This window comes from Elephantulus edwardii, unplaced genomic scaffold (genome assembly GCF_000299155.1).
Source record: "Elephantulus edwardii isolate Elephantulus edwardi_28Jun2011 unplaced genomic scaffold, EleEdw1.0 scaffold00128, whole genome shotgun sequence".
Lineage (NCBI taxonomy): Eukaryota > Metazoa > Chordata > Mammalia > Macroscelidea > Macroscelididae > Elephantulus > Elephantulus edwardii.
Window position 1 is genome coordinate 3,045,321 of NW_006399878.1, and position 13,384 is coordinate 3,058,704.

General features: G+C 36.9%; 1 protein-coding gene across 2 annotated transcripts in view; it reads right to left on the reverse strand.

Moving 5' to 3' along the window:
* Positions 1-13,384, reverse strand: part of VPS37A (vacuolar protein sorting 37 homolog A (S. cerevisiae)) — a 52,423-nt gene that overhangs the window by 28,014 nt on the left and 11,025 nt on the right. The window contains exons 2-4 of one of the 2 annotated variants that reach the window (XM_006893551.1): positions 8,116-8,190; positions 4,924-5,038; positions 2,243-2,343 (exon numbers count right to left, since the gene is read on the reverse strand). In XM_006893551.1, the coding sequence (XP_006893613.1) occupies positions 2,243-2,343; positions 4,924-5,038; positions 8,116-8,190 (291 nt within the window). The remainder of the gene's footprint in view (positions 1-2,242; positions 2,344-4,923; positions 5,039-8,115; positions 8,191-13,384) is intronic. The other variant, XM_006893552.1, reaches the window with a different exon arrangement.

Below are 13,384 nucleotides of genomic sequence, written 5' to 3' on the forward strand. Positions count from 1 at the left end.
TGATAACATAATTATGATAAAAACAAAAGGGGGAAATATGGGAAGCCAATATTAAATATTTGTAATAAACTGAATGCTATTTAAATAAAAAATAAAAAAAAAGAAATACCCTCCAGGAAATGAACTGACATAGTGACTCCAGCAATTGACTTAAGCAGAAAAGGAGTTGGAAGGATGACACAGGGTTGGTGTTTCATTTTGATATACACAAGGTTACTACAGTCATAGCAGGTGCTACAGGTAAAAGGAGTATATAACCTAGAATACAATTTCTATTAAGATTACAGAAGATGATTTTTCTGTGCATCATTTTTTTTTAGATGCAGTAAAGTCAGCATTGACTGAGAGCAACCCCATTCATAATAGAGCAAAGCACTGCTCAGCCCTGTACTATCCTCATGATTGCTATTCTCAAAATGTTTGCTATGTATGAGCCTACTGTTGCAACCACCAGATCAACCCAAATGAAGAGCTTCTTTCCCCCTAACTTTATACATTATCAATCATGATGTTCTACAGGGACTGAATTCTCCAGAAAATGTCCAAAGTAAGTAAGATGAGAACTCATCATCTTTGTTTCTAAGAAGCATTCTGGTTTTGTTTTATTTGTTTACTTTCAATTTTTTATTGTGAATTGGGGACAAATTTACAGAGTAAATTAATTCTTCATTCAGCAATGCATGTACCTTTAGGATGAAAGTTTGCAGATAAAATAGGTTTTCCAGTTTAAAAAAAAAAAAAGAAAGAATACATATGCTTACTTGGATCACAACTGCTATGGCTGGTGACTTCTGTGTGCCTTCTATCTTTTCCTTTTTAGTAGAAAAGTCTACTACAGTGTCCTAGGCCTATTCTATAATAGCTGTAAGAGGGGATAACTAAATAATTTCTTTAACTCCCTGTTTTTCAGATCAAGAAGTATTATACTTAAGAAACATCTTATCTGTACTTGAATCTGATTGAGGTGCTTAAAATCCATGACATCCAACATGAGCCTGAGTCTATAAAGCTGTAAAACATCATGCATATTCTTGATACTGTATAGAGAAGTAGTGAATATATTTGTTTGCATTTGTATTCTTGTGCCCAAAAGATGACCTGTGGCAGATTTTATGTTCCAAAAATGGTCACAGTTTCTAGATCCATATGCTCCATGAGACAGTCACCACTCTCAAAAAGAGCTGAAGTCTATTTCCTCTCCTGTTTAAGCTTGGCAGGGATTTTGCAATAGATGTTACAAAAAGAATCTGGGCCTATATTACAGGTAATACACCTTGGCTTGTTGCCCCTGATGAGATGCTTTCCCTTAGACTCCAGCTGCCACACTGTAAGGAAGCCTGAGCCATAAAGAAACTACAAATAATGTTTTCGACCAAGATCTCAGTGTGCAGTCAACACTACAGTTAAATGAGTGCCTAAATGAGCCTTCAGACAACTTCAACCTCCACACTTGGCAAACTAATGCAAAAAACTATTCTTTGAAACTAGAATATGGAAACTAAATCAGGAAGCTACTGGAAGGAGTTAGTCAAGAAGCCAGGGAATACCCTGACAAAAATACTGGACCAGGAGACAGAGATTCTAATATAGGAAAGTGCAGTGACATAAAAGTGAAGTTTCTAGGTGAGAGTTAATGCAGATGAAGAAAGTAACTAGTGCATAATGGAAGAAAAAAATTGGATGTCTGAAAATAAAATAAATTTAAAAAAAGATATCTAGAGATCGCCCAAAAGGTTTGATGATGTTAAATTAAATGTATCTTCTAAGAATATTCTATGGAAAATGAAAATAATTATAAAATTCAGAAAAGGGCCAATAAAGAAAACTTATACCATCAGAGAATTCATGATAAAGTATTTGACTAAACAATGGACAATATTTAGAGAGCTAAAGCATGAAAACACCAAATATGAACTTAAGTGAAAATCAGGAAATTAACAGGGATGTGAAAAATGCTAAACATCGTAATAGGTTGTTTGTAAATATTGACTAGAATGAAATCCTGAAGTCAAAGCAATTTGTACACATTATTTAGAAAGATGAAGAAAAGTAATAGAAAAACAGCTAAAAAAAGTAAAGCGCATTTGCCTCTGACAATTATAAATATACTTAGATAAATGTGGAGATAAAGTAAGCAAGGAATCACCTCTCAACATAATTTTTTTAATTATATTTCCATTCTTTTGATAAAGGTTTGAAACCAGACAAAAGCAATTATTTTACCTATTATAAATATACTTACTAAGGAAATGCTGTTGAAGTGGGAGCCAAAACTGGAGGATTTTTCCAAAATTCATCCAACAGACTCTGAATAATTTTTCCAAGATCTGAGTGCATTGTAAACTGAAAGTAAAAATAATATAGGACAATTAAATTAACTTTCAGAAAAAGACAGTAAAATTTCATTTAGACGATGCCAAAAGTTTTCCACTTTTATAGATCAAGAATGAAATAAAAAGCAAAGGTATTGTGTGAATTAAAAATACAGGCAATCCATAATTTAAAACCTTTTTCACAGAATCAATGTTTTATTTAATATTTAGTAAATCTAATTAGAAGTTGATCTAGTCAATAACAGATCTGACATTAGTTCTACATTTCATTATTTATAAGAGCAAGGATAAACACTGAAAGTACACTGAAGTTATAGACTTCAACTTAATCAAACATATACATAACCCAAGAACTTTAAAAGTTATAGCATCAACAGGTTATCACTAATGAAGTCTTTAAATAAGAATTTTGTTGTTAGGTGGTGTTGAGTATGAGTCACAGCGACTCCACGAACAAAAGATCTGAACCCTAAAATATCCTGAGCCAACCTCATCATCTTTGACACACCTGCCCCCACGGCGATAGTCACCAGGGTCTTCCAATCCTACAGTAACCCTCTACCCTCCCAAACATGATGTCCTTCTCCAAGTACTGTTCCTTCCCGGAAATATGCCCAAAGCCGTGTGATGAAGTTTCAAAATTCTTGCCTCTAGGGGCAACCTGGTTTCACCCTCGCTAGGACAGACCTATTTGTTCTCTCAGAAGTCCATGGTATATTCAATATTCTTCTCCAGTGTCACAATTCAAAGGCATAATTCTCCTCCTTTCACCCTTGGTCTTTGTCCAGCTTCCAAATGCAGAACAAGCAATTGAGAAGACCATCGCATCTTGGTCTCTGACATTTTGTTCATCAGCACGCTGGAGAGGTTCCTGACAGCAACTCATCTTTTGATTTCTTGACTATTGATGCCAAGAATATTGATAGTGGATCCAAGCAAGATCAAACTATTAACAATCTCAGTCTTAAAAAAAAAAAAAAAAAAACAATCTCAGTCTTTTCTCCAACTATCATGATACTACCTATTGGCCCAGTGGTAAAGATCTGTTTTCTTGATGTTAAGACACAATCTGTATTAAAGGTTATAGTCCTTGATTGTCTGAATAAAACACTTTAAGTTCTCCTTGGTTTCATTGAGCAAGTTGCATAATGTGTTTTTTTTTTAAAGTCTTCCTTCAATCCTAATGTCACATTATTTTTTTTTTGCATACATTATTTTTTATTGGTTTGCATACAAAATTAATATCAACTACGTTTCACCCATTCCTTCATGCAGATTGTGTTTCATATGATAAAATGGGGACCTGGAAAGACAGGGTAATAGTAGATATAGGTCAATTGTGATTAATTGTATAAAAAACAATGTATATGAATAATCATATGAAGCCACATTTTTCTTCATGAAGTCTAGCCTCCCAAATCATCTAGTCTGCATACAGACTGAAAAGATATAAAGAAAGGATACATCCCTGATAAGACTCCTTTCTTGATTTTGAACTATGCAGTTTTCCTTTGCTTTGTTCAGACAACAGCTTTCTGGTCTAGGTATAGGTTTCACATGAGCATAATCAAGGATTCTGGGATTCCCATTCATTTCAATGTCAGGCACAGTTTGTTGTGATCCACAAAGTCAGATGCTTGTGCATAGTCAAAACACAAAATAGATATTTTTCTGGTACTCTCTGTTTTCAGCCAAGACCCATCTGATACAGGGAATATATCCCTAGTGCCACGGCCTCTTCTAAACTCTGGTGGCATTTCTGGCAGTTTTCTGTTGACACATTGTTGTAGTCATTTTTGGATAATCTTTACCAAGACTTTGCTTCCATTTGATATTAATGATACTGTTTGATGATTTTCACCTTCTGAAGGATCACCTTTTTTATGAATGAGATTATTATGGATCTCTTCCAGTCAGTGGGTCAGGTAGCTGTCCTCCAGATTTCTTGGTACAACCTAGTGAGCACATCCAAAGCTGTATTTGTTCAAATAAGTCAATTGGTATGCCATCAATTCCTGGGTTATATTTTTTTCCAATTCCTGCAGATCAGCTTGGACTTCCTCTTTTACTACCAATGGTTCTTGATCATATACTAATCCCTGAAATGTTTCTGTGTCAGCCAATTGTTTTTTGTACAGTGACTCCGTATATTCCTTCTATTTTCTTTTGATGTTTCCTGGATCATTCAATATTTTGTCCATAGCATCTCTAAGTACTGCAACTTGAAGTTTGAATTTGTTCTTCAGTTCCTTCAGCTTGAGATATACCGAGTGACTTTTTCTCCTTTGATTTTCTGACTCCAGTTCTTTGCATATTTCATCTTATTACTTTGCTGTGTCCTTCTGAGCTGTCCTTTTAACTTCTCTGTGATTCCCTTTGCTTTGGCTTCTCAGCACTCAAGTGCAATATTCAGAATCTCTTGACATTCACCTCAATCTTTTTCTTCCTCTTTTGTCTTTGTAATGACTTTCTGATTTCTTCATTACTGATTCCTAGTTACAATTTTAAGAATGCCAGATTTTTAAGATATATTGTAGAAATGTAGTTTAAATGCCATATTGCTCTGAAATAACTTATATCATACACATACATTGTTTACTAATGGACAGGTAACATACACTCCTTGTTTATCCATTAAGTGATGTCGTATTGGTGGATAGACACTGATCACTGGTTTTTCTTGAGGAAATTGAGGAGGAAGTAATCTAGTAGGAAGAAGAAAAACAAAGACCATAAATGTTACATTGGGCAAAGATAATTTCAAAGCAAAATTAAAGGCATATCAAATTTTCACACACTAATTATTAATAAAAGTACTCTACAATGAATGCTGAATTGGTTGCAAGTACACAAAAAGGTATACTTTAGCACTGAGACTATATAAATTCATAAAATAAAACCTATTTAATGAGGTTATAGAAATCTTAGAGAAATCCTAAATGTATAATATTTTGCACTTCAATTATTGTCTTCAAACACAAGATATTAAGTTTTACAAAACTCAGCTAATGCTACATCAGGCATTTCTGTCAGGTGAATCTGATCAACCCAGTATGGCTATATATTGGATGACAGGCTCTGGTCATATAAAACCTTGTGAGTTTTCCACTTTTAAAATGTTGCCAGAAACTATTTTTTACAAACTATTTCTAACATGTAAGGTGGATAAAATGAAAAAGAATATTACTGAAACATCACAGCTGCCAGCAAACCTTGGTTCCACATGGCTTCCTTCTGAACTTTCTAATTAACATCTCTCCTAATTTTGAGAACAGTTATACGATTTTAAGTAAACAACAGTAAAGTCTCAGGACAAAAAGTAAGTAATATTTTAACTGCTACAAGATTAAGGTCACTTCTCAAACTCAACTCACAATCACCAATTCAGAACAGATTTGTAGCTAAGCCACCAGCAGCTTCTCCAAGACCGTGGATCGCATGGGAGGAGACTGCCCATCTTTCTTTGGCAGAGCTGCTGGTGGATTCAAAATGCCAGAGATACTATCTTTGGGTTAGCAGTGCAACCCCTTAAAGACTACACCACTCGTGAAGCCTTAAAAAATGAATAAGGAATTTAAGACGTTGTTTTCAAAATCTCTTCTAGAAAAGTATTTCCCTTAAACTTAGAAAAAATTATTTGTTGGCAGAATTGTCAGGAAGGAAAAAACAAGGTCTTCATTAACCTCTCCTACTCCCAGCTTTGTTGTTGTTAGATGTCACTGAGTCATGTATGAACCATAGCAACCCTCTGAACAACAGATCTGAACCCTGTTCAATCCTGTATCATCCTCACACTTCCTTCCTGACACATGAGAACCCATTGCAGCAGTCACTGTTGTCAATCCACCTAGTTGAGGGTCTTCCTGTCCTTTGCTAACACTATTAACTTTCTGAGCATCGTGTCTCCAAGAAATAGCTCCTTCTAGCAACATGCCTGAAGTATGTGAGGGGCAGTCTCATCATCTTTGCCTCCAAAGAGCATCCTGGAGTCTCTGCACTCTCTCCAAGACATATTTGTTCTTTTGACATTCCATGGGATGTTCAGTGCTCTTCTCCAACACCACAGCTCAAAGGCATCAATTCTTCTGTCATACCTATTCATTATCCAGTTCTAAGATGTATTTTAAGTGAGCAGAAAGACGATGGCCTGAATCAGACACACCTTAGTCCTCAAACTGACATCATTACTCCTCAATAATTTGGGAAGGTCACTTACTTTCCCAGAGCAATACGTCTCTTCATTTCCTGACTGATGGTACCAAGGGTGCTAATTGTGGATCAAAGTAAGATGAAGCTGTTGACAGTTTCAATCTTTTCTCCATCTATCATGATGTTGCCTATAGGTCCAGTGGTAAAAATCTTTGTTTTCTTGACATTGAGATACAATTCCTACTGAAGGCTGTATTCTTTGATCTTCTGCAACAAGTGTTTCAAATCCTCCACACTGTCAGCAAAGAAGGTTGTGTCATCTGCATAGCGCAGGTTACTGATAAGTCTCCCTCCAATCTTGATGCCACAGTTCGCTTCAGAGTCCAGCTTCTCGAATAATTTGCTCAGCATACAGACTGAATAGGTATGAAGAAAGAATACAACCCTGACACACTCCCTTCTTAATTATAGAACATGTAGTATTCCCTTGCTCTGTTCGCACAGCCTTCTGGGCTGGGTATAGATTTCACATGAGCATGATGAAGTGCTCTGGGATTTCCATTCTGCTCAATGTTAGCCATAAATTGTTATGACTTACACAGTCAACTGCTTTTGCATAGTCAAAAAAGCATAAGTAGACATTCTTCTGGTATTAAAACAGCTTTATCTGGAACATTTAATAAGAGAGAAAACAACTTTGGTTATATAACTGAAGATGTTAAACTCATTTGGTTAAAAGATAATGATTGTCTTTGGAGCCCAACTTATCTGGGTTTGTACCCTGAATGTGCTACTAACTATATTATGTGTTTATCAATGGCCCTAAATTTGCTGAGATGTTGTCTGGATTTCAAAAGCCCCATATGTCAAATTAACGTAATGTATACTTGGCACAGTTATACTTCAATTCATCGCTTCAATTAGTATTTGACAAGGCCCATCATAAGACATGGGTCCTATCTTCAAGTTAGGTGGCATTTTCCCATTCCAAGAACTATCTCTAGCAGTCAGCCACTAAACCAATCTGAGATAACAATTTCATTCTTTCAAATGGAAGATTAATAATTACATTTAAGGTTAAATGAGTCTTACAGAAATGATTTTGCCTAATCTTTCTCTAATGTAATTTAAAAGTACTACTCTCATGATTATATTTTTAATTTTTTTTTCCTTAAAAACAATCAGCAGATCAAATTTGGCACTGAATGTTTAGGATGATGCAGAACATTTCTGTGGTTGAAAATGAGGATATTTTAAGATGTTTCTTATATAAAAATGAGTATCTCTCCATGCAGGATCCTTCTGCATAGTTATTATAATCATTCTGATTCTTCAGCCTGCCCCCAACTAACATTTTAGTGCAAATCAGTTAAAGTAATTATAGCAGAAATTATTTTGCTTTCCTTGTACTTATTCTTTGGTACTTTTTTTACAAAAATTAAATTATAGTATCTTGCAAAAATACTTCTTTTACAATATTATGTAAGTTAACATTGCTTAAATTCTAGTTGCTAAAAAGTGATAATTTAAAATATTCACTTTAAACAACTTATTTCTCATAATAACTAAGAAAAATAATAAAGATTTTCTTTAAAACTCCTATTACAAGACAAAATAAGAAGAAACTACTCACATATTGATGTTAATCGTCAGGTTGTTTACAGTAAATGGTAATCTATATTCCACATCTTTCTGTATTTCAGCTATACTATAGGGAAAAAAATAACAATAAATACAGAATATAAATTTATGAAATCACTAATAATAAATACAAATGTTAAATGTTAGAACCCACTGAAAATCAACTAATTTTATCTACAAAATCTGGACAGTCAGTACGACTTAAAAGGGGAAAAAAAATTCAGTTGGAAAGTTAGCCAAATCTAGACACATTAGTAAGAAAGATCAATAGTTATAAAAGGACAACATATTTGGTAGCACCTAAAAAACTCAAATTCATTGTCCTCAAATCAGAGCTGATCCATAACTGACTTTCCAGTAGGTGTTCAGAGGCTGTAATTGCTCATTTTCTCAAGTGGAGGAGTTGGTGGATTTGAACTTCCTCCTTTTGGGTTGGCAGCACAACTCCTTACTCTCCAGGCTACAACACCATGTTGGTGAGAAAAAGGGAAACTCAATGAGATGGACTGATATAATGACAACCCATAACAGTGTACTCAAACTTAGTCATGAAGGTGGCACAGAATCAGGCAACATTTCATTCCACTATATACAGGACTTCACGAATAGGAATTGAGAATAACAATATTCTGAAATATCCAAATTGGGGAGAAGGATGTTTAAAGAGGCAAGGGGGAAAAGTCTTGCACTAATGCTAGATTAATTGTGGTGTTAGCCTAAAAGTTGGCTTTTTTTAAAAGCCATTTAGCCTCTGGTCTTCAGCTACCTTAACTGCAAACACAGGGTACTGCAAATCAGCATGGTCTTGCAAATCATCAACAGTTGTGAAACTAGGATATAGGAAAATGAACTTCCCATACCAGGAAGCAAAACTTGAGGCGAGACTCAAGGGAAGCAAGGTCTGTGGCAGTAAAAAATTGGTGAGAGCAAGACCTGGTGGTGGAGAGACTGATACTGCTACGGAGAAACTGTGACCTGAGGTTTCTTACATTTGTGCTGGTCCCAGTTAAATGTGCAACTGTTCTTGCCGGATGCTTAAAGGAGACGCTGACTAAGAACTGTTCTGAGGCAACCTTGCTGGATGATTTTTATTTGACTGCTAAACTGAAATCAGAGCCTGGAATAATTGAGGAACTTTTGCAGTGGGACTGTTGGGCTAAAATTTATTGCACTGGTTGGTATTGTTTGTCTTCTCAACTCTGCAACTTTCTTCTCCAATAACCCCATTGTTTGGTACCATAACTTTGAAGTCTCTGAGTCAGCAACAAATAAATGAACCCCCTTGCTGCTGCTGTGGCTCCAGGGGCACAATGGGGCTGGGCTATCTGCTTTCTGCTCTGGGGTGATGAGGGGATGTAATATTCTTAATCTCCCTGGCCTTTTCAGAGTGATGCTCATGGCCTTGACCCCAGTGTCATGTTTCTCCCTCTTTAGACATTAAACCATTATCTTATCAATTGATTGTTAATAGATGCAGTTGTTAGCTTTCTAGTAAAGAGGAATAACTTTTTTTTTTAATTCCTTTTTCTTGCTGTGTGCCATCAAATCAGATCTGACCAGCAGAGGAGAAGATTACCCCTCCTTCTCCAGCAGAGCATCCGGCAGATTAGAACTGCAAGCCTTTGGGACTGCAGTGCAGCTTCTTGGCACTAAGCCACAAGAGCTCCCTGAGGAATAATTTTGGTCTATAATTTGTCTTCAACTTACTCAATTGCAGAGTAGGTGGCTGCTAGTATTTGGACGATAAAATTACAAATTTCCTTTGTATTCGTGTGTACGTGTGTGAAAACATTTTACATTTTTCATATAATGAAATTACATCTTACTAATGAAAGCTAAAGGACCCTGGAGGTGTAAGGCTAACTGAAAATATCTCATTTCAAATCCACCAGTCACTCCATTTGAGGAAGATGGGTGGTCTCCTCCCAAGTGCCAATCAACAAATGGATAGAAAAACGATGGTACGTTCACACAATGGCTCAAACAGCATGAAAAAAATGATCTCATAAAACATTACACAGCATGGGGGTGCCCTGAGGACATTTTTGCTAAGTGCAATATCACAAAAGGATAAATACTGCACATCAGTGCTGTTATAAAATAGGACAGACTGAGGGGGTTGGGGAGACAATGAGGTAAGAGTGGATAAATGAACACTGTAATAGAACAAATTAGGGGAAGACCAGTTTTAAAGGAATATATAAATATGCATTATATGTATGACAACAATCTAGAACAAGAGGTGCATTGTGGGCTGGGCTGGTGAGGGAGATGGGAGAAAATGTACAACAAATGTTGTTGTGTTGTTATGTGCCATCGAGTCGCTTGCAACTCATAGCCACCCTCTGTACAAGAGCCCTAAATGCCATTCTATCCTGTGCCAACCTCGCCATGTCAGACACACTCCTTCCCACCACTCCAAGCACAGAATCGATACATCTCATCAAGGGTCTTTCCCTCCTGAGCTGTCCTGCAACTCTCCCAAACATGATGTCCCTCTCCAAGGACTGGTCACTCTTTGCAACATACCCACAGTATGAAGCTTCAGAATCCTTGACTCCAAGGAGCATTCCAGCTTCACCCTCTCCAAGACAAACCTGTTTGTTCTCCTAGCAGTCCATGGTATAGTCAACATTCTTCTCTAGCACCACAGCTCAAAGGCATCAATTCTCTTTCTATCATCCCTATTCACTGTCCACTCTCCGATGCATAGCATGTAACTGTGAAGACTACAGCCTGAATCAGGAGCACCTTAGTCTCCAGCCTGACATTGTTGCTCTTGAGAAGTCCCTCACAGCTGACTTTCCCAATGCAATTTGTCTCTTGATTTTGGCTGCTGTGACCAAGAATGTTGACTGTGGAACCAAGTAAACTAAAACTGTTAACTATCTCAATCTCTTCACCATCCATGCTGAATCTGCCAATTGGTCCAGTGGTGAGAATAGAAAAATAATAAAACAAAGATTTACAGACTTGGCAACTCAATGGAGGGTCACTATGAATTGTAATAAACTCAAAAGCAACAAGGTGGTATGAAGGATAGGGAGGTGATCAATGTCTAAGATTAGTTCTTAGGATAAAATACTTTAGTCTCAAAAGTACTCTTGAAAATCGTTATGTATTTACTATAGATTTTCCACCATCTTAAGTACATAACTTATGCATATGGTTCAAAACCACCAGCTGCTCTTACAGGAGAAGGACGGATAATCTCTTCCCGTGTAATTAATTGCCTCTGAAAATTCACTGGAGGGTCAGCTATGGGCCAGTTCCTGCTCAAAGGTACACAACAACAAGCTAAACGGAAGGATAGAGTAAAATAAAAATTTAAAAGGATTGATTAAAGGAAAAGTCTACCTAGTATAAGAACCTTAAGCAAGTTACTTCTCCAGCCTCAATTTCCTTATTGCAAGTTAGTAACCTCAAAAGGTTGTTGTCAATTACAAGTGTCAAGTGCTCATAATGAACACTATGTTGAATGTTAATGCTTTATTATCATTATTAGATAAACAAGGATTCAAACTTCTCACCAGAGCTCCCTTGTCAAACTATAAAGACAAATTTTAACAGATTAGCCCCATAAACTGTGTATTATACTGAAAGAGAAGAAATCTGGAGGACAATTACTTGGCCAACTGACGGAAGAGATCCATATTTATTCCCATTCTACAAAAAAAAGGTGATCTGACATAGTGTGGAAATTAAACAATATGTCTCCAGAAACTCTATGAACTATGATGAATGTTGATAGTTGTAAAGAGGTTTAGGCCTTTTGTTCATAAGGTTGCAATGGGTCATGCTTGACTTGAAGACAATCAACATCATCATTAATTTCACACACTAGCAAAATCCTGCTGAAGATCATCCAGAATCAACTGGAACAGTACATTAACAGAGAACTACTAGAAATACAAGCTGAGTTTAGAAGAGGTCATGGCACTAGAGACATTACTGCCAATTTCAGATGGATCTTGGTAGAAAGCAGAGTTCCAGAGAAACATCTGTGTTTCACTGACTATGCAAAGGAATTTGACTGTGTGGATCACAACAAACTGTGGCTAAACTTGAGTAAAATGGGAATCCCAGAACTTGACCGTGCTTATATGACATCTATACTTGGACCAGGAAGCAGTCCTCAGAACAGAGAAGGGAAACGCTACAGGGTTCAAAATCAGGAAAGGAGTGCATCAGAGATGCATCCTGTCTCCATACCTTGTCAATCTATATGCAGAACAGATCATTTGGAAGCAGAGCTTTACAAGGAATGTGGCATCAGGATTGGAGGTCCACTCATCAACAGCTTAGGTTACAGAGATGACACAACCTTGCTTACTGAAACTGAAAAGGACCTAAAGTGCATGCTGCAGAAGGTCAAGGACTAGAGTCTTCAATATGGATTGAAGCTTAACATCAAGAAGACAAAGATTCTCACAACTGAGCCAGTTGACAGCTGGATGTTAGAGAAGAGGTTGTTAACAAATACAGCTTGCTCAGCTCCACAATCAGCACTCTTACCAGCAGTCAGGGACCTCTCCAGAGTGCTGAAAAGCAGTGAGAACAGTCTAAAGACTAAGGTGTGCCTAATACAGACCATGGTATTTGCATTTACTTGTTATGCTTCAGAGAATTAGACAATGACTAGGGATGACAGAAGAATTGATGCTAAGGGAGCTCTGGAGCCTAGTGACAAGAAACTGTGCTGCAATTCCTAAGGCACGTGGTTCAGATCCAACAGATGCTCCACGGGAGAAGGAGAGGCAATCTCCTCCTGTGCCTGTTGGATTCGACTTGATGCTACAGAAGAAAAGAGAAGAAAAAAAAAAAAGGTGTTTTTCCTTTGGTTGGGTTTTTTTTTTTTAAAGTAAAAAAAGAATCGATGCCTTTGGTGGTGCTGGAGAAGAGTCTTTAACATACCACGGACTGCCAAGAAAACAGATAGGTCTGTCTTGGGAGAGGATGAAACCATGTTTCTTTTTGGAGGATAGGATTTTGAAGGTCCCATACTTCGGGCAGGTGGCCAGGAGAGACTGGTTGGAGGACATCCTGCTTGGAAGGGTGGAGGGAAGTTGCAAACCCAAATGACCATATAAACGTTCTCTATACAACCTCCCCATATAGAGTCCTTTGCCAAGGAAAACATCGCAAGTGGAGGTATAGACTACTTAGGTTATAAGTGTTCTTTAAAAACGCAACTGCTGAGGTTTGTAAAGATATCAATTTTCAGAGTCATTTAACTTCGGGTAATACTATTTTCATTGAGG